We start from the raw sequence: 20248 nt of genomic DNA, 5'->3' as shown, positions 1-20248 counted from the left end.
GTCCTTGGGCAAATAGCTTTCCCCCTGGGGTCTCAGTTTCCAGATCAGTATAATGGGGATAATCAAAATTCTTACCTCACAGCATCATTTGGGCACTGAATGAGCTTCAGGCATGGGACGTGCCTTGTCTAGGACACACACACAGTCATGCCGAATATATGGCAGCTCTTTCGTCTTGCTATTCCTGGAAGCCACGAGACAAATGACATCTTCCTGCAGTTTGACTTGAGAACATTTTGGGAACAGTTATTCAACTTACATAGAAATTAAAATCAATGCATTTCGAAATTTTAATTTTAAAGCAAAACAAGCATCTGTAAATGATGAAATAGACTGCAAAATCTATTTGAACTAAGAAAAATTTGAACTAAAACACATGACTTGAAACACACCTTTTTTTCGGTGATTTCCTGGACTCTGCCCCTCTCTCCTGGGGTTGGGGGTCCTGGCCCTGTTCCCTCAGGGGATCTGGGGAGGGCACCTTTGGGGAGACCTTGGACTCCTCCAGGGACAAAGCACTTTCACCTACCTGTGAGTGGGTCAGAGTGAATATTCCTATTCCATTTGTCAGAGGAGAAAACTGAGGCTTGGAGTGGGAAATGAATCGCAAAGATTCAAGCTCTATTTGGGAAATCTGAAAGCCAGAAAGGTCACAGCATCCAGGAGAAAGATGGGGTCCTGGGTGCCTTAGTCTCCAGGATAGGTACCACCAAGGGGCGTTTTGATGGACAGGAGCCGCTGCTCCCCAAGTCTCATGCACCCCAGTGCCTGGCCCTCAATAGGTGCTGGGCGGGGGCTTGCCGTGGCCTGGGGGCACGGGGTGGGTGGCCCTCTTCTCAGGGATGACCATCTCTAGGCTAAAGCCTTCTTAACTTTGGGCTCTGGAGTCACGTCGACCTGACCTCCCACCTCCACTCCTCCACTGCTGACCATGAACGTGACCTGGGACGAGGGCCTTTGCCTCTTGTGAAGCCTCAGTTTCTTCACCAGTGAAGTGGGCTGTTGGGGACCCTTCACCTCTCAGCATAAGGGCTGGTGCAGCCCCAGAACTCAGCCAGTGGGGTGGTCTGGAGCTCAGGAAGGAACCTGAGGGGCCACGTGGGATCAGGGGCCTCTGAACTGGGATCTGAGTGGCCTGAGCAGCCTCTCAGGCCTGGGTTCCCTTGAGGGCTTCTCCTCTCTGTGTCCAGTCTTAGCCCGGGCCCCACCGCCTGGCTCCGCTAGCCACTTGTCCCATCCTGCCAGAGCCGCAGCGAGACCCCTGACGTTCTCTGCCGATACCGTGACTGTTGGCATGCGAGTCCCTGGCTCCATGTGGCGCACGTATCACTTGCTGGGCTCAGCGCCTTCAACCTCTTCTTGCTGGCTGCAGCAGCAGCCCTGTGATGCAGGAAGAAACCACGGCTCAGAGAGGGTACTGCACTGACCGGGGTCACACATAGTGCGTGGACCTGTCTCCGCAGTGGGAGAGAGCCCAGCTTCTTTGGGGCCACGGTCAGAGTCCTCCAGGCCTGAGTTCAGGGTAGTGAAGAGCAGGTCTGGGAGCCTGGGGCCTGATTGGGCCCCTCCCCACCCGAACCCACCTTCTGTGGTCAGGGAACTGACATCTATTCCAGGTTCCTGAAGTCAGGGGGCCCTGGCACTCTCCCCAGACCCACAATGGGCCCTTTGGCAGATGAAGCAGCCCCAGGACTGCTCAGTCATCCTGCCACCCGGCAACCTGATCCCTCTTAGTGTGGAGGATGGGGGCGCCATGAGCGGTTAAGGAGCAGGGGCCAGGAGCGGTCAGGGCTGGGTCAGCTCATGGGTGACTATGAACGTGGCTCCTTGCACACCCCAGGAGCCTGGGGCTCTGTCAGGGTCTCCAGAGTCCCGCGTGGAGGGCAGGGTGCAGGGCTGGTCGCTGCAATAGTGGCTCACGGCTCTGGTCTTTATCTCCCCAGGGCTGGCAGCCTGAGGCCCTGCATCCTCCCCCTCAGCGAGCCTGCACAGAGGGTGCAGGGTGGCGAGGCAGGCGGGGGGTGCCCTGCGGCGGGCCATGGGCCCCCACCAGCCGGAGCTCAGCCAATGAGGGTGGAAATAGCCATGGGGGCTGGGCTGCTGCCCCCCACCCCGGGGAAGGCCTGAGCGGGCTGGGCTCTGGGAGACTGGCTCCTTCAGGGTGAGGGCGAGGGGCTCCTGGAGCACCCGGGAGTGCTGGGCGGGAGGCCAGGCCTCCTTCCTGATGAAACTCAGGCTCCCCCGGCAGCTGGGCATTTATGGAAAATAGGCGCGGGGCAGGCTGGAGGGCGCCGGTCTGCTCTGTGCCCAGCCCGGCGGAGGCATGGACCGATCTCATCACAGGGCAGTGGCAGTGGGCGGCACGCCTTACCTCTCCGCTAGCGGCGGCTCTGCTGGAGGGTCCGTGTCACGGATGAGCCTGCCTGCCGCCCCTGGCCAAGGTCACCAGGTCGTCTGCTCCAGGGCGGGTGCCCACCCTGCAGTCTCCTCTCAGCCCCCTCCTGGTGTTCCCCCTTGGGGCCTCCTCCCTCCTGGTGCTCCCCCTTGGGGCCTCCTCCCTCCTGGTGCTCCCCCTTGGGGCCTCCTGCCTGGGGGCCTGTGAGCCTCCACAGTCATTGACTTGTGGAGGGGTGGAGGTCTCAGGAGCGCCCTGCCCCTCCCCACACCGGGGGGAAGCCACAGGTGGCCCCAGGTTGGGGGCAGCCAGGATTCGTCTGCTCCTCCCTGGAGCACCTGTGTGTGTCCATGAGGTCTATGCGGGCTCACCCCAGGGCCTGTATGTGACCCATGGGTCTGGGACAGCTCGGGTGGGGAGTGATCGGGGCTCGGGGAGCTTGTGGCTCCTGGGGGATCAGAGAGAGCCTCGCTTACACCGCCCTCGGGTGGCCGGCCCTTACCGGTGGGAAACCTTGGAGGCCTTATTGAACGCTCTTTCTTGTCTTCCCATCCCCCTGGTGCCACCCTTCACACTTAGCACAGCAGGTGACGCTACTGTGAGCAGCAGGAGGGGCAGGAAAACTGAGGCCCAGACCTGGGAAGTGACAGGTCACGCAGGAAGGGAGTTGCAGAGTCCTGAAATCCACAATGTCCCAAGACCACCATCCTCCCTATGGGCGACTGCCCCTTGAGGGAGGGCGGGGATCCCTGGCCCTGGGCTGGGGGGGCCAGGCTGCAGCGGTGCAGGGGGCTGCATCCTGGCCCATTAGCACGTTCCCTCCCTTCTCTGAAGAAGCTTTGCTGGGAGGGGAGGATGTGACCAAATTAGGGCCGCTGGCCGCTGCCGGTGCGGGCCAGATGGGAGGATGGGAAGAGGTTGGCACAGCCCTGGGCTGGGGTTGGGGGTGTTCTTGGGTTCTTCAGGGAGCCAGGATGGGTGGGACTGCCTGGTAAGGCGAGAAGAAGGGGTGTTCACAGGTTGGGGACCCAGGAGGGGAGGTCTGGTCTGGGATGGGGGTGCATTTGGACCATGTGGTCTGTGAGGGGTCCCTGGGCTATCAAGAGGAGCTAAAAGTCTGGAGGGGGGTTGTGGTGTGCATGTGCTGCCCCCCCCGGAGAGCACAGAGGAGGGCTCTGTGTGGGGACTTGGGGAACCCCAATATTTGGGGACTGAGCAAAGAAGGAGAGCCCCGGGGCTTGAGGGGGAGCTTTGGGACAAGGTGCACTTCTGGAAGGAGCAGGATCCATGATGTCAGAGGGTGGGATTCTGTGATGAGGGGTTGTGGGCGGCCAGGTCCAAACGGCCCCCACGTTCTCTTTGTGTGAATCAAACTGGAGGTTCTCTTTTTGTGTGAGTCAAAACGGAGGCCCCTTTGCGGATGGGTTTTCCTTCAGCCACCGTGGGGGCGGGGGGAGGCATGACTGACATTCTTGTAGCCTTTGTCCCTGCAGATGGAAAGGGACCCCTGCAGAACGGCCCCCCCAGGGAGGCTGCCCGCAGGGGGTCCTCCAAGTGCCTCTGTGGGGGTTGCAGCCCCTGCTGTCTGTTCCCACCGTGTTTGAGCTGAGCTTCCATCAGGAGAGAGGTATTTTGCTTTAGGGAAATAAAAATCAGACTCAACATTTATCCTGGGCTCCAGGGACTGGCTCTCATGTTCTTTCCCAGCAGACAGAGCTGTGGGCAAGGGAGGAGGAGTGCCTGGGAACGCGGCTCTGGGCGTTGGAGGGGAGCAGACCCCCACCACAGCCAGGGGGTGAAGACTGGCTTGGGGGGCAGGGGCTAGGCCCCACCTTCCACGCTGAGCCCCCAGCAGGCCTGCTGTAGCTCCGCTGCCCCGGTGCTCAGGGCAGGTCAGTGGGAGGGAGTCCTAGCTGTCCTCTAAGCTGGGAATTTTCTATCTAGCCCTCAAGGAACCCTCCAGATAGCTCTGCCTGCTAGGTGTCTGTATCCATCCTTCAGATGAGGACCCTGAGGCTCAGAGAGGATAAATCACTTGTTTTGGAGCCAGCCAGTATACCAGCGGTTGAGACAGGCTGCTGACCCAGAGCCTCTCCAAGTTTGGGCTGCGTGGTCTTAAATACTGGTTTCCCTAATGAGCCTGGGTGCCTGGAGGCGGGAGCGAGCTGGGGAAAGGCAGCTTGTTTTCAAAACTGGCCGGAGCCAGTCGTAATGGTGAAGGTAAACACGTTGTGAGAACCATGTTTTAGGATGTGTTCCCAACCCAGCCAAGTGGTTTGGTGACGATGTGGGAATAAACAGGGTCTATTCTCTGCCTCCCATGTTGGGACACTGGGGCTGGGCTTTGAGGGTGATGCTAGGAGAAGCGTTTGGCCACTGGGGACTTCGCATCCATCTGGGAAAATGAGGTGGGGAAAGGGCTTCTAATGAGCCCTCGCTGGGTGCCAGACGTCACACCGAACACTCTAACTTCATCCCCCTTCCCTCAGAGAGAGACTGTTATTTGTCCCATTGGTGGCTCAGACTGCCACCTCCAGTGCAGGAGACCCGGATTTGATCCCTGGGTCAGGAAGATCCCCGGAGTAGGGAATGGCTACCCAGTCCCGTATTCTTGCTTGGAAAATTTCAAGGACAGAGGAGCCTGGCAGGCTACAGTCTATGGGGTTGCAAAGAGTCAGACACGAGTAAGCAACTAACACTTTAACGTTCTCAGATGAGCAAACCAAGGCTCAGAGATGTGAGTTCATTCGCCCAAGGGCACACGGCCAGAGCCTTCTCTGCGGTCTGCCCTATTTTTCTAATGTCCTGTAACCCCTTCTCCCTGGCTTGGCCCTGTAGGCAGTGCCCTGTCTGACCCTCTGTTGTATAGTTGATAGGAAGACAAGACTCCATTTAAACCATGCTTCCCACCCACGAAGGGGGTTCCCAAAGAAGGGGCTTCCTAGAAAAGGGACATCCCAGCTGGGACTTGAAAAGTGTTGTAGGGGTTACCCAGGTGACCCAGGCAAGGGCAAGGGTTCCGGGCAGAAGGAGCAGCCGGTGCAAAGGCCTGGAGGTGGGACTGATTAGAGAAGCTTGAGGGCATCACAGGACTGGGGCGGGCAGGGGCTGGGGGTTGGTCACCCTGAAAATGACCTTCATGCATCCTGGGCCCTGAGCCCTGAGCACGGACCTGGGACCTGCCGAGTCCGTGGTGGACGCATGTTAATTTCACACTTGAATGGAGACTCGGAGGGATGGGGGGATGGGACCAAGCAGGGAGCCTGAGCCTGGGAATGTCACTCTAGTGTCTGGGCAGAGGGCGAAGACGGAGGGACCCCATAACTGTCCCCTCGCCCCCTCCTCCCTCCTAGTGCCTGCGGTCCTTGGAGCTGCTGGGGGCGTGTTCCCCCAGCAGGACCTTCAGCTCTTCTGGCGCTGTCAGCATGTGCACACAGGCAGTGGGCTGATGAGGCCAAAGCTTCCCCCCAACATTTTCTTGAAAGCTCAAGAGCAGCTCTGGGGCCGTGAGCACCTGTGTGTCCGTCGTCTCGATGCGCCAGCTGTCAGCATTTTGCCACATTTGCTTCCTGTCTCTTTCTAAATATGTGTGTGTGTATTTCTGAACCTCTCGAGGGAGGCTGCAGGCATCCTGGTTGTCACCCCTAGATACTTCAGGGCACATCCCAAGGAAAGAGGACATGGTCCCACGCCACCTCCGTACCGTAGCTGCTCCTAATGAAGGAGCAGTGACTCCATCCGGGCATCTGAGTGCCTGCCTGTGGGCAGCTTCCCCCACCATCCCCATCATATCTCTCACACCCATAGTTGTTGTGGTTCAGTTGCCCAGTCGTGTCCGACTCTTTGTGACCCTCTGGACTTCAGCACGCCAAGGTTCCTTGTCCTTCACTATCTCCTGGAGTTTGCTCAAACTCACGTTCGTTGAGTCGGTGATGCCATCCAACCATCTCATCCTCTGTCATCCCCTCCTCCTCCTGCCCTCAGTCTTTCCCAGCATCAGGGTCTTTTCTAATGAGTCGACTCTTTGCATCAGGTGGCCAAAGGATTGGAGCTTCAGCTTCAGCATCAGTCCTTCCAATGAGTATTCAGGACTGATTTCCTTTAGGATGGACTGGTTGGATCTCCTTGTAGTCCAAGGGACTCTCAAGAGCCTTCCCCAACACCGCAATTCAAAAGCATCAACTCTTTGGCGCTCAACTTTCTTTATAGTCCAACTCTCACATCCGTACATGACTACTGGAAAAACCATAGCTTTGACTAGATGGACCTTTGTCGGCAAAGTGATGTCACCACTTTTCAACATACTGTCTAGGTTAGTCATAGCTTTTCTTCCAAGGAGCAAGCGTCTTTTAATTTCATGGCTGCAGTCACCGTATGCAGTGATTTTGGAGCCAAAGAAAAGAAAATCTGCCAGTTTCCACTTTTTCCCCTTCTATTTGCCATGAAGTGATAGGACCGGATGCCATGATCTTCATTTTTTGAATGTTGCATTTTAAGCCAGCTTTTTCACTCTCCTCTTTCACCTTCGTCAAGAGGCTCTTTAGCTCCTCTTTGCTTTCTGCTGTGAGGCTGGTGTCGTCTGCACCCAGGGTAGCTGGTCTATGACTCCAGATTCAGGACCCAAGCCAGGCATTTCGAGTTGCATTTGATGGCCTTGTCTCTTTGGTCTTTTTTTTTTTTTTAATCTGGAACAATCCCCTGCCTCGTTTTCTACCTTTTCGCACCAACATTTAAGTATCCTGGACAGTTGTCTTGTCAAATGTCCCATGTTCTGCGTTTGTCTGGTTGTATCCTCATGATTAGACTGGGAGCTGGAATTTGGAGGCAGGCCTGCCTGACCTTTGTGGAGCGGGGGCAGGTGGCCAAGCCCCTCTGAGATCTGCCTGCTGCTCGCCACCTCCAACAGACCCCAGGACTATAGGCAGTGAAGCAGTGGCAGCTGCCGGGCCAGGCATGGGGCCAGGGGATACCTGTTTCCTGGCTAATTAGCTGTGTAAAGCAGGGGTAGGGACTGTCTCCCTCTTCCCAGCTCACAGCCTGCAGAACTTGGCTACCTGCTGACCACTCTGTGCTCTGTTTTGGGAGCCTTTGTAATGGGGAAGGGGCAGCCAACTGTGTCTGTGTCTTGAGAGCTTATTGGGTACGGGGGCTGGTGAAGGGTACGGGGAAGGAGGTGGAGGCTGAGAGGCCCTGGGATGGGGGTGCTGCTAGGGGATGGGGCAGAGGGCGTGGTCAGGAGAGGGTTGGGACTTCTGAGCTGGGAGATTCCAGGGAAGTCTCCTTCTTTGACCTTGAAAGGGGGCCTTGCCTAAGGTCAGCAGTGGACCAGCACCCCAATGCTTGCTACCCTGCTCCTCCTGTTTATATTATATGATACCAAGGTCACACAAGGTCACACAGCTCATTGGATGACTCGAAGTAGGGGGGGGGCATCCACTTGGGCATCCGTCCTGGGCTCTGAAGGCACAGTCCTGGCCCCTGGCCCCACCCAGCCACCTCAGGTAACTCAGCCAAGTAAGCAGGTCTGCCTGAGCCTCAGTCTCCTCATTGGGAAAACAGGATCACACCCATCTATGGGATTTTATGCCTATGAAGAGCACCAAGCACTTTAACCTTCACAGCTAGCCCATTTGACAGATGAGGAAACTGAGGCTCAGGGCTGGGAGGTACTTCACCCGGGGACACACAGCTAGTAAGCTGTGGAGCTAGGCTTAAGCTCGGGCTGTCCATTCCGGCTCCAGAGTATGAGCCCCTAAGCTCCTGGCTACGCTATGATGGATCTCCTGTGTCTCCAGGTTGAATATTTAAGGATCAGTCCCTTGGCTCCTGCTGCCCTTCTCTACCAAGTATGGGTGGTAAGTGTAGGGCTGCCCAGTCTCTGTTAGGCCAGGGAAGATTTCCCTTGCCACCCTCCTGCCTGATTCCCTTCCCACTCTTGTTCAGTCCCTCAGTCACGTCAGACCCTTTGCGACCCCATGAACTGCAGCACTCCAGGCTCCCCTGTCCTTCACTGTCTCCTGGAGTTTGCTCAGCCTCATGTCCACTGAGTTGATGATGTCATCCAACCATCTCATCCTCTGTCGTCCCCTTCTCCTCCTGCCCTCAATCTTTCCCAGCATCAGGGTCTTTTCTAATGAGTTGGCTCTTCGCATCAGGTGGCCAAAGTATTGGGGCTTCAGCTTCAGCGTCACTCCTTCCAGTGAATATTCAAGGTTGATTTCCTTTAGGATGGACTGGTTTGATCTCCTTGCTGTCCAAGGGACTCTCTACCCTCTGCCAAAACTCTCTTGGAAAATTGCATTCTTTTGCACCAGGTCTGGCTCTTCCTGGTAACCTACAGCTCTCACTGTTCCCTTGCTGCCTCTGTTTCTTTTTTAAGTTGGAGTGTAATAGCTTTATAATGCTGTGTTGGTTTCTGCTGCACAACATCGAGAGTTAGCTGTTTGTGTCCGTGTATCCCCTCCTCCTTGAACCTCCCTCCCCGACCCCGTCCCACCCCTCTAGGTCGTCACAGAGCCTTGAGCTGAGCTCCCTGTGTACGGCAGCTTCCCACTAGCTGTCTGTCTGACACACGGTCGTGGATGTGTGTTAACGCTGCTCTCTCGGTTCGTCCCTCCCTTTCCTTCCCTGTGTCAAGTCCGTTCTCTACTGTCTGCATCTCTACTCCTCCCTGTAAATAGGTTCCCCAGCGCCATGTCTCTGGATTCCACATGTGTGTGTTAATATATGACGTTTGTTTTCCTGACTCTGTATGACAGACTCAGCATTGTGCCCATGGACAGGGCATCTCCTCCAGCCTCTGGTGGGAGGAGAGTGCCGACAAGGGGGGCTTGGCGGGGTCTTGCCACCTGCCCTAGGAGTCTAACTACCAGGGTCCAGGTGTGGGCCGGTGGCTGAGCCACAGACTCGAATCCAGACTCTCACCCTCCCACTGCACGTCCTGCCGCCCTTTGTGCCTCAGTTTCCCCATCTGCAACCAGGGCAGAGTGGCAGCTTCCCTGGGAGCATTGTCAAGGCAGCTGAACTGAAGCACAGAAGCCCGCCCTGCTCCAGATCGAGGCTCGTGGTGGGTGCTTGGGACTTGGCAGCTGTTATGAGCTTGCTCTGAACAGTTTCTTGAAAAGTGACCTCAATCGAGTCTGATCAGGCACACATGGTGAGGTGCACCCCCTTGGGCCTCCCTTCCCACTTCGCTGGGAAGGGATTTCAGTTCTTTTACTCACCTGACCTGCACCTAACACCCACCTTCCTGCCTGTTCACTCATCCATTCATTCTCCAAGTCTGAATTGAGCACATCCGAGTGCCAGGCCTTGTGCTGGGGACTCAGGAGTATTCACACCTGTTCTGATTGAATTCCCAGGACAGCTAGTGTGGTAGGCACTGTAACTGTTATTCCCATTTTACAAACAGGAAAACTGAGGCGTGGAGTGCTGGAGGTACTCTCCCAAGGTCCACCCCTACCCTGGGAATGAGTGAGGCCTTAGAGGTGGTTAGATGTTCTTGTTCAGTGACTTTAGAGAAATTACTGGTTTTGTTCCAACCCGAACTGATTCAGTACTTTTCAGAAAAAAACTTTTTTTTGTTGTTTATTTCACGGTTCAGTAAAGAATGACTATTTGGGCTCAGCTGGAGGTTCTGCTACTTTATATGGCTTGTTCTAGCTTCTCGTTCACGCCTCCATTCTTGCCTTGCCTGTAAAAAGAACCTGGGGCTGAATGCTTTGAGGGGCTGGAGGGCTGGGTAGAGGAGGGGAGGGTGCTGGGTGCTTCCAGGGCGGAGGAGGGGGTTCAGCCTTTCTGGCCCGGCCCTCCATGTGCTGGCAGGGCGGCTGAGTGCCTGGGGACACCAGTGACTTCTCTGACCACCCTGTCCCCAGGGACGCCAGATGGGGACAACTGATCCTCTGCGTTGGCCCGGGCACACAGTCCTGCCTGCCTTGCCCAGGACAGCAGGGAGAGGCCAGCCCCTGCCTGCAAGAGGCTGATCTTGACAGTCCTCCCAGCAGCTCAGTGGGTGTCTGGAGGGGATGGGCCATGGTTGCCCCCTGGGGTCAGGATGGTCAGACTGAGACTGCTCACCAGCTGGGGGTAGGGGACGGCAGGTATCTTCTTGTTCAGAGCTGGCTGGTGTCCAGAAATGTCCAGACATGGGCAGAATGGCCGTGGGTGGGGGTGGGGAGGGCAGCAAGGAGGCTCCCCTGTGTCTGTCTGTCCCCTAGGACACCTCCCTGAGCTAAAAGGCCACTTTTCTCTTTTCTCTTGCAGTTACCGAGAAGGAAGTCCAGCAGTGGTGAGTAGCTGCGTTTTCCCAAAACTGTTGGGTGGGTTGGGAGTGTTGGCTTCGTGCTGATGGGCCGGCAGCCCAGCTGCCCAGGACAGGGGCACATGGAGGGCCCTCTGAGAGCGGCTTATCCACAAACAGGTCCAGGCAGCCTTGGGTTCAGATTCCTTTGTTCACAAGGAACTAACTTAGATCCAACTGAACTGTGGTTGGGGGTGGTGGTGGGTTGGTGGTGACCCCATGCCTTGGATGGCATCTCTGAGGACCACCAGTGTTAATTTCAGACCCTGCTCACCCGAGGAGGGGGTTTGAACCAGAAGCAAGTCAGGAGACTGGATCCCAGGCCCAGCTTTCTCACTGGATTATCACGTGGTCTTGAGAAGTCTCTTCCCCTCTCTGGGGTTCAGCCACTCTCTCTAATAAAGTGATTGAATAGATTGGATCAAGGATGGTAGATAGTTTTCTTCTTGGATGCCAGCTCTGATCAGTCCACAGTAGCTGCCTGGACTGCTGTGTTAAGGAAGATTCTGAGGCCATAAGTCATGGAGCAAACGGAAGGTATAGCAGTGAGGCATCAATGAGGTCTGTGATGGATTAGCGATGCCTGCCCCGGGGTGGGGAGAGGAGAGTGGTGTACTGTCTGTTACTGCAGAATGTGGAGCCCCCAGGGGAGGCTCACTGTTAGGTGAACCTGAGTTGGGGGTGGATAGGTGAGCAAGGAGGGGAGCTTGGAGACCTTCTAGAAAGTTTGGTGGCTTAGAGTCCCAGCCTTGCCTCTTCCCATCTCTTTGGCCTCTGAGCCTCCGGTTCCCCATGTAGGAATAATGAGGGATTGAAGTGGTAGTCCCTGTAAAGGTCAGAGCACAGGGCCCAAGGGCTGACAGCCATTGACAGTTGTCTTCCGTCCACTGTTCAGACATGCACTCCATCACAGTAGGGAAGGTCGCAGGCCACGAGACTCCTGGGGGAGCCCTTGGCAGCCTATACCTCCCTGACCCTCAGTCCAGGCGGCAGAGGGGGAGAGCTGTGGCTACCCTGCCCAGCTCGGGTGACCCCTTGCCAGAGACCCCAGCCAGGTGGGCAGCCCCTGGGTGGTGAGCTGACTGCAGGGATGGAGGGGGGCGGGAGCAATGCCACCTCGTTCTTCCTTCCCCATGTCCTCGGCCCTGACAGGTGGGCCTGACCCACCTCTGACCCCATTTTCCACTTCGCCACTCCCCTAGGTGGGCGTCCAGAAATGCTCCTGCTTCTCGGTCTTATCCTCCAGGCTCACCCTCCTGGATCGCCTCACCCCACCTTCCTGCTGTTTCTCTCGCTTAAAGCCCCTTTGTGGGGACTTCCCTGGTGGTCCAGTGGCTGAGACTCCGAGCTCCCAAGGCAGGGGTTCCGTCCTTGGTCAAAGAACTAGATCCCACACGCGACAATGAAGAGCAAAGACCCTGCATGCCTCGACTAAGACCCCATGCAGCCAAGCAAAGCAAATGAATATATAAGTATAAAAGCCCCTCATGGCTTCTTACTGCACTTAGCATAAAGGCCCAGCCTCTTGCCTGGCCCTCAAGGCTCCCCGAAGTTTCTGGCCTCACCTGCTGGCTCACCAGGCACCAGCCACACCAGGCTGCCTCCTGCCTCAGGGCCTCCGTCCCTGCTATTCCCGCAGCCGCAGATCTTGGCATCTTTGCTGCAGCGTCGCCTCGTGGGAGAGGTCACACTGACCACCCTCCCTGTCTCTCCAGCCCGGCCCAGGGTGGTCTTGTCTGGGGCTGACTTTCACTAGCTGCTCCACAGAAGAGGAGCCAGGCCCAGGGTCTTCTGTGACTCTGTGCTGGTCCTGGGCCACGCAGTGAGCAGAAGCAGAGCTGGGCAGGTGCCAGGTCCCCCCAGGCAGGCCCAGATCCCAGGTGGTCAGGAGCGCAAAGCAGGCCACAGTGATGCGAGGCTGGGCTGGGCCACGTGGGCTCTCGCTGCCCACCTGGCTTCATGTTGGTCGCCCCCTCGGCTGCCCCCAGCTCTGTATTCGCAGAGAGGAAGAGGCTGGGGGCTCAGGGAGGTGGGGCTGGTGTGAGGTCTGGGTCCACAGCCATCCCCTTGACCATCTTGACCATCTCATTTCCTGCCCTGAGCTCCATTCACCACAGTGGAAGACTGAAGACCTCGATGGGGGCTGAGTAGGAGACCGCAGACAGTGGTGCCCAACCTTTTTGGCCCCAGGGGGACATTTCACGGGAGACCGTTTTCCCATGGACCGGGAAGCAGGGGGATGGTTTGGGGATGATTCAAGCACATTCCATTTATCATGCGCTTTATTTCTAATCTGATGCTGCCGCTGACCAGACCAGAGGTACCGGTCTGCAGCCCAGAGGTTGGGGACCCCTGCCATAGCAGGCCCCAGGCCCTTACAATCGATTGTGACATCGTGGTCACCTGGAGAGTGAAGGGAACATGATCCCCAATGGGAGCAACAGGGCATAAATAGTGGCCCCAAGACGGTTTTGTGGTGAAGAATGTGCAGAGGGAACAGCAGATGGGGAGGAAACTGGCCAGAGGCTGGTAGTGGGTGTGTTGGGGGTGGTGGCCTCACGGATTATGGGTATTTTCTTTCTCTTGCATTTTCTATTTTATAAGTTTTCCGTAACGCTTTTTATTATGTTTATAATAACCAAATAGCCTGATGGCATTGTAACAGAGACAGTGGGTGAGGCAGGAAGAATTCTGCAGCTGCCTTGACAGGGCCAGCTGTCAATCCTGGATCCTTGTCCGCAGTCGCAGCCCTGGGTCAGGAGGCTGCCTCTCCTTAACATCTGTGGGCGCCTCCTGTGGGCCAGGTGCTTAAAACCAATGCTGGGAGGTCAGGCTAGGAGCAGCCCATTTTACAGATGAAGAAACTGAGGCTCTGAGACACTTTCCTGGGTCACCCAGCTGTGTGTGTGTGTGTGTGTGTGTGTGTAGTCTGAGTCCAGCTTGCTGGCCTCCGTGGCCAGGGGTACAGGGGCTCAGCCCTGCCCGCTCTGGCTTTGGGAAATCCTACAAAGCTGAGGGCTGCGGAGGGTGGGAGGTTGATAGGACTTAGAAGGGGGAGGGGAGAGGTGCAGGGAAGAGGTCCTAGCCGCAGGGATGTCTGTGAGCCCCTCCTCCGGATCGTCTGAAGGCTGGTCTCCAGGGAGCTGGGCGGGGAATGCCATGGGAAAGGAGGTGTTTGAAAAGATAATGGGGACAGTTTGCCAGGGATGCTGCGGCAGGCAGTCCCAGCTGCGTTTGGCTGATTGCAGCTGGGGTTATGCTTTCTTCTTCATCCACCTATTTATTTCCCACTTTTCACACTGCAGAAGGCAGCGTCCGCCACACTTAACCCTTGGCAGGGAGGCGGGTGGGTATGGCAGGGCTCGCTTCAAGCTGGGTCCCAGAGGACAAGGCTCTGTGGGATCTGAGAGCAGCGGATCCCAGGAAGGCCTGGAAGGCCAGGGCCTTGGGGAATGAGGCCCTGGTGGCCTTGGGGCCGCGGCGCCTGCCGAGAATGGGAAGCTGAGCTGGAATCGGACCTGCGGGTCGTGGCCGGTGTTCATTCATTCACTCATCACTCATTCATTCATTAATTCACACCCTCATTCGCTCATTCATTCACTCCCTCATTCCTCCACCCACTCACTCATTCATTAATTCACTCTCATTGCTCCTTCACTCCATCATTCACCATTCATTCACTCATTGGGTCATGCCCTCACTCACTCATTCATGCCCTACTCCCATTCGCTGGCTCACGTTCATTCACTCCCTCCCTGATTCACTCATTCATTCACCCACTCCCCCTTTCCTTCACTCCCTCATTCATTCATTCATTTGCTGGTCCATTCATTCAATAAATCTGTACTGAGCACCTGATCTGTGCCAAGCACCCTCCCAGTGCCAGGGGCAGTAGGGACTGGGGGAGACGAGGTGCTGGAGTCTCCCAGGGGACCCAGGCTGGCGCAGTGGGGGGGCAGACACAGGCTGGTGCCAGGGTGGGAGGCATACAGGAAGGAGTGTTTTGTAAGTGGCGTTCAGCCTGCAGTGTTTTATGAAATGACAGATTTCTCTTCCTTCCCTTTCCCTCTTAAAGAGGCGTCAGAAGGCAGTTGTCGAATCTAGGCTTTTCTTCGCTCATCTCCACCCTGTCATGGAGAGCTGACTCTCAGGTACAGTCAGCCTCGTCAGACGCCTGTGCTCTGGTGGCTGGAAACCGCGTGTGCGGAGCTCCAGGGCCGGGCTGTGTCCCGGATTTGATTCCATGGCTTCTCCTCCGATTCCTAAAGAGTTAAGACCCCTGCTCTGAGACAAGATTGTGTGAGGACGCTTCGTGCCTCCCCCCTCCCCCGGCCTGACCTTCACCAGCATCCACGCCAGGACTTCTGTCGCTTCCACCATTGGGCTGGAACCAGGCAGAAGGCGCCCAGGAAAATAGGCCGTGGAGGTTTTGGGCCACGGCTGGTGACTGGCCACACACAGAGGTGGTGGTGGGGCTCCACCTTGGGGCCCCCGTTTGCCCACTGTGCGACTCGCTAGGCATTTACTGAGCCCCTACTGTGTGTCTTGGGCTTCCTGTGTAGCTGAGTCGGTAAAGCATCTGCCTGCAATATGGAAGACCTGGGTTCAATTCTGGGTTGGAAAGATCCCCTGGAGAAGGAGACGGCAACCCACTCCAGTGTTCTTGCCTGGAGAAGCCCATGGACCCTAACGGGCTGCAGTTTGTGGGATCGCAAGAGTAGGACGTGACTTAGCGCTCTATTTATTGTTTTGCTGTGTGTCAGAACAACCTGCAGATTCAGGGTAAACTGGAAGATGTGAGGTTCCTGCCTCAGTAGACTCTGCAATGCACTCACTGGCCTGTCATCACAGAGGCTACGGGCACCATTGCGAGGCCCAGGCCAGGGACAGGGTGCTGTGAGTGTGTGTGCTGGAGCCTGGCTCTGTCTGGGGTGGGCAGAGAGGGCTTCTCTAGGAAGCACTGAAGCTAAGAACAAAAGGGGGAAAGAGGAGGCAAGGAGTGTGCTGGGCTGAAGAAATGCCATGTGGTGGCCCTGAGCCAAGAGGAGATATAACAGCTCCCAGCCTCAGTTTCCCCATCTGTACAATGGGTGTAATAATCCCCACTTCCTGGGTTTGTTGGGACAATTTGGTGAAATGGTGCCTGGAAATCACATAGCCTCATGTCTGTGCATGCATGCTAAGTCACTTCAGTCATGTCCAACTCTTTGCCACCCTGTGGACTGTAACCCGCCAGGCTCCTCTCTCCATGGAACTCCCCACACAAGAATACTGGAGTGGGTTGTCCTGTCCTCCTCCAAGAGATCTTCCCGACTCAGGCGTCAAACCTGCATCTCCTGTGGTTCCTGCACTGCAGGTGGATTCTTTTACTGCTGAGCCACCTGGGAAGCCCAGGTCCCTGTTGTTAGGAATCCTGGCCCACTGGAAGGCAGACACTGGGGAAGACCCTCTCTCTGCTCTGTGGGGCTCCCTGGAGACCTTCTAGTCCTCTGGTCCTCCACTGAAGTAGCTCTGCCCCAGGGGAGATGTTGGCATTGTCTGGAGACACCTTGGGTTGTCATAACTTGGGGTGGGGATGCTTCTGGTATCTAGCAGGGGGAGGCCAGGGAGGCCGTCAAATATTCTATCTCTTTGGACAGGCCCCCACGACCAAGAATCGTCTGACTCCAGATGTCAATAGTGTTGGTGGAAAACCCTGATCTAGTCTAAGCCATTTATTTTACCAGCAGAGAAACTGTGGGAGCTTGCGGGAAAGGGCTTTCCTCGGGCCCCTCTGATGAGCCAGGACTGGAGCACAGGGCGGGCTCCGGAGCAGGTTTCCAGGCAGCTGTATGTCTGAAGCAGAGAGAGAGGGGTGGTGGAGAGAGAGGGAGGAAGCCCTGGGCCTGTTGGAACCTGAGCCAGGGCCGAGGATGGGGGCGCAGTCACGTACGTCTCTTGTTATCCTGGGATGGAATTCCTGGGCAGGAACTCAGTTATTAAGCAGCAGCTCCCTTGCGTGCCCGCTGTGGGGAGGGGGTGTGTGCCTGGGGTGTGTGTCCTGGCTCTGCCAGCCAGGGGTGCTGAGCTGCACCTCGGAACTGGACCTTGGCAGGAAGTCCTGATCTCAGAGCCATGAGGGCTTGAAGAGCAAATTCAGGGCCCTGGAGGCCACTGGAGCATCTGGGCCCAGACTCCTCTCTTCTTCAGCGAGACATGGTGCCCCCATCTTCTGATGATGGGGTTACAGTGTTTGGAGAGCAAGCACTTGCCTTTACATGCAGCTTGGCTCACAGGAGAGGCGGATGAAGAGCGAGCCTGGGAGGCAGGAGTCCTGGGACCGAGCCCTGTGTCTGCTGTGTGGCCTTGGGCCAGTCTCTCTCCCTCTCTGGGCCCCCAGTTTCCCATCGATCCATGGCAGGATGGGAGTGTACCCGTAGTTCTGTAACCATCTGCCTGGAGTTCTCAGATTCCGACCAGGGTCTCCAGGGCTCTGGAAGAATGCCCGTGACACCTCGGCTCTTTTTATTTATTTTATTTGTGTTTATTCATTCATTCATTCATCCAGCTCATTCATTGAGCTCAGTGGACATTTACTGAGCCCCCATTACGTGCAGGCCCTGGGCCAGGCACGTGGGCACCGTGGCGTCAGGGAGTTTGCAGTCGGATGGGGGACCCAGCCTGAAGGTATGCGCGGTACAGTGTGGTTCCTGCTGCCCTGGGGTCTTTCTAGGGCTAGGGGAGCAGATGAGCAGTGCAGCCCCTGGGGGGGCCCGGGCAGACTTCTGGAAGGAAGCTGGGACCTGGTGGATAAGTGCGTTAGCCAGGCGAAGAGGAAGAGAAGAAGGTGTTTTGCAGGCCCAGGGACCCATAGGTCCGAAGGCTGGGAGGGTGGCTGGCATGGCCAACTCTGGAAAGTGCCACAGGGTATGGAATATGGGCCTGGCGGGGGGACAGTGGGCAGGGGAGGCTGGGCCATCGGGCCGGGGTGGGGCTGCTGCTGATGGCACCAAGGGGGCTGGGCCCCACAGGGACAGGGACAATCTCTGCCAGGGAAACAAGACACCCACCCCCAAGCCCAAGGTTTCCCACTGAGGCCAGCCTCCCTGCACCCCCCGGGAAAGCTGCAGGGCCCCCACTGCCAGCGCCCCCTGCAGGCTCACATAGCACTGCCAGCTCCCCGCCCACTGCCCTGCCTTCCTCTCCCGGGGGGCCAGGCAGCCCCAGGGACCGGGCCAGGAGAAGGCTTTGGCACCTTCGGGTCTCTCTCTGTTGTTTTTAATAATTGTTTAGAATCGCTCGAGTAACACACAGCCCCCTGGGGGGAAATGGGAGGCGCTGGGGGACACCAGGGGAAGTGTGGCCCCCATCTGGGTCTCCAGGGCCTGCTGTCCCCCCACGTGGGTCATCACGTCCTGGCGCCAGGCCTGCCGCCTCCTCGTGCCCAGGGACCCATCCTGGCCCTGAGGGTCACAGACCAGGCCTCGGCTCTGAAATGCTCCTCCCTAGCTCTGCATCCTGGCCCAGGCATGGAGATTTGTGCCTGGAACACACACCTGGGAAGGATGCTTTGTCAGGGGGACCGGCCCTTTCCTGGTCCCTGCTATGGGAGGGGCCCTGACCTCAGTGCCTTCATCTGTGAAGTGGGGTCACTGAACCCACTGAGCGGGGCTGAGGGGCGATTGCAAGAGGAACTGTCCACGAAGGCTTAGGCCAGTGCCCAGCATGGGGCTGTTGTCAAAGGTAATGAGACAGGACAACTGAGCCTGTACCGCCTCCCTGGGCCTCTGGCCCCTCAAGGTGCCCCAGGGGGTGGGTGGGAGGGCACATGGAGGCCCAACCTCCTTTATGACCCCTTGCTTGTGATGGGCACTACCTATGATGAGAACTCACACTAGCCAGACCCCGAGCCCTGCTCCTTCTCCTGGCTTCCTCCCGGCCTCTCCTTCACCCTTGAAGGAACGCTGACATGTTAGCAAGAGTTTTGTCTTGCTTTCTTTCTGATGTCTGACCTCAATCACTTAGGTCCCAGGCTTCCCTGGTGGCTCAGATAGTAAGGAATCTGCCTGCAATGCAGGAGACCCAGGTTTGGTCACTGGGTGGGGAAGAGCCCCTGAAGAAGGGAATGGCTACCCACTCCAGTACTCTTGCCTGGAGAACCCCATGGACAGAGGAGCCTGGTGGGCTACGGTCCATGGGGTCCCAAAGAGTCAGACACACCCGAACGACTAACACCTTCACGATCGCCAAGGCCCCCTCCTCCCTGTGCCTTGCACGTCCCTTCCCCCAGCCCAAGCCCCTCAGATTGTTCTCCAAGGGTGGGGGCACTGTGGCTTCCCCACAGGCTCCCGGTCGGCCCCCAGTCACGCCTCTCCAGTTACTTTCCCAGGACCTGATCGGAGAGTGGCCCCAGTAGACTGGAGCAGTGTGGGGCAGCTGGGGACATCTTCAGGGCTGGTGTCTCTGAGCATCTGGCCCTCTCAGTGGATACTTCATACCCTGCCTCAGCTCCAGTCTAGGTTGCGAGGACTTGCAAATCTCTCCATGACGGAGCCTCAGTTTCCTCATCTTTAAAATGGCCTTGGGAACTCCTTGGCAGTCCAGGGGTTAGGACTCTGCACTTTCACTGCCAAGGGCTGGGATTCAATCCCTGGTCGGGGAACTGAAATCCCACATGCCACACCATAAAAAAGAAATGGTGGGAGGGCCGTCCTCCTAATACTTTGCTCGTGGGCCTGTTTGGGTGTCCCAAGAGAATCAGGTTTGCAAAGCTCCCAGCAGACAGTGGCTGAGCGGAGGTAACAGCTGGTAGCCGATAAAAGCTGATCCGTCTCTCTGCCCCCATTTGTGCTGGGAATCCTTCTCAGAGGAAGGTATGTCCTGGCTGGAGTTGCCAAGCTCCATGCAGGAGCCAGCTGGTGAACTGATTTAAAAGAGCACTGAGGTCATGATACTAAAGGTCCTGCCATCGATTATTTTTTATGTCCAGCCCTGTGCCAAGGATGCTGTCAGCATCTCGCACAGTCCCTGCATGATGGATGTGACAGCTGTCCCTGTTCGTAGAGGAGACGAGTCAGGCTCAGAGAGGTGAAGCCGCTTGCCCGAGGACGCACAGCCCGTGAATGGCAGACCCAGGATGAGGGCTGTGAAGCCATGTTGCCATCAGCTGGCCGGCTGTCTGGAGGGTCCCGGCTGTCTGGGAATGCAGGGTGGACAGGTCCAGTTGGGACCCCCCCAGGTGCCCTGGGAGATTGCTGGGCTCTGCCTGCATTGCTTACCCAGTTCCCTGGGAACAGAGGCAGGGGAGCGGGTGTGTGCACACTGGAGGGGGTGCAGGCATGTGGGAGGAGCCAGCTGCTAGGCCCCAGATGGTGGCTCTGCCCACCAGCGCCACCAGCCTGCCCTGCTCTAGGAGGGGCTCAGTGGAGAAGGTGGGGGAGGCGGGAGTGCCTTGCGCAAGAGTGAGGCTTCGAGGAGGTTGTTTGTGTGAGTTTTGTGTTAGGCACCTGTGTGGAGCGGGGGGCTGAGTGGCCACGTGACTCCTACCCACTGGGAAAGATGAGGCTCAGAGA

At 57.1% G+C, this 20248-nt stretch overlaps 1 protein-coding gene across 1 annotated transcript in view; it reads left to right on the top strand.

Annotated features, from left to right (window-relative positions):
• The window catches only part of NCS1 (neuronal calcium sensor 1), a 55932-nt gene that overhangs the window by 15927 nt on the left and 19757 nt on the right, over positions 1–20248 (top strand). The window contains exon 2 of the mRNA XM_027966284.3: positions 10661–10685. Coding sequence (XP_027822085.1) covers positions 10661–10685 — 25 coding nt within the window. The remainder of the gene's footprint in view (positions 1–10660; positions 10686–20248) is intronic.

This window comes from Ovis aries, chromosome 3 (assembly GCF_016772045.2).
Source record: "Ovis aries strain OAR_USU_Benz2616 breed Rambouillet chromosome 3, ARS-UI_Ramb_v3.0, whole genome shotgun sequence".
NCBI lineage: Eukaryota > Metazoa > Chordata > Mammalia > Artiodactyla > Bovidae > Ovis > Ovis aries.
The sequence above is the reverse complement of the archived record's forward strand: the minus strand, read 5'-3'. Positions and strand labels throughout refer to the sequence as shown.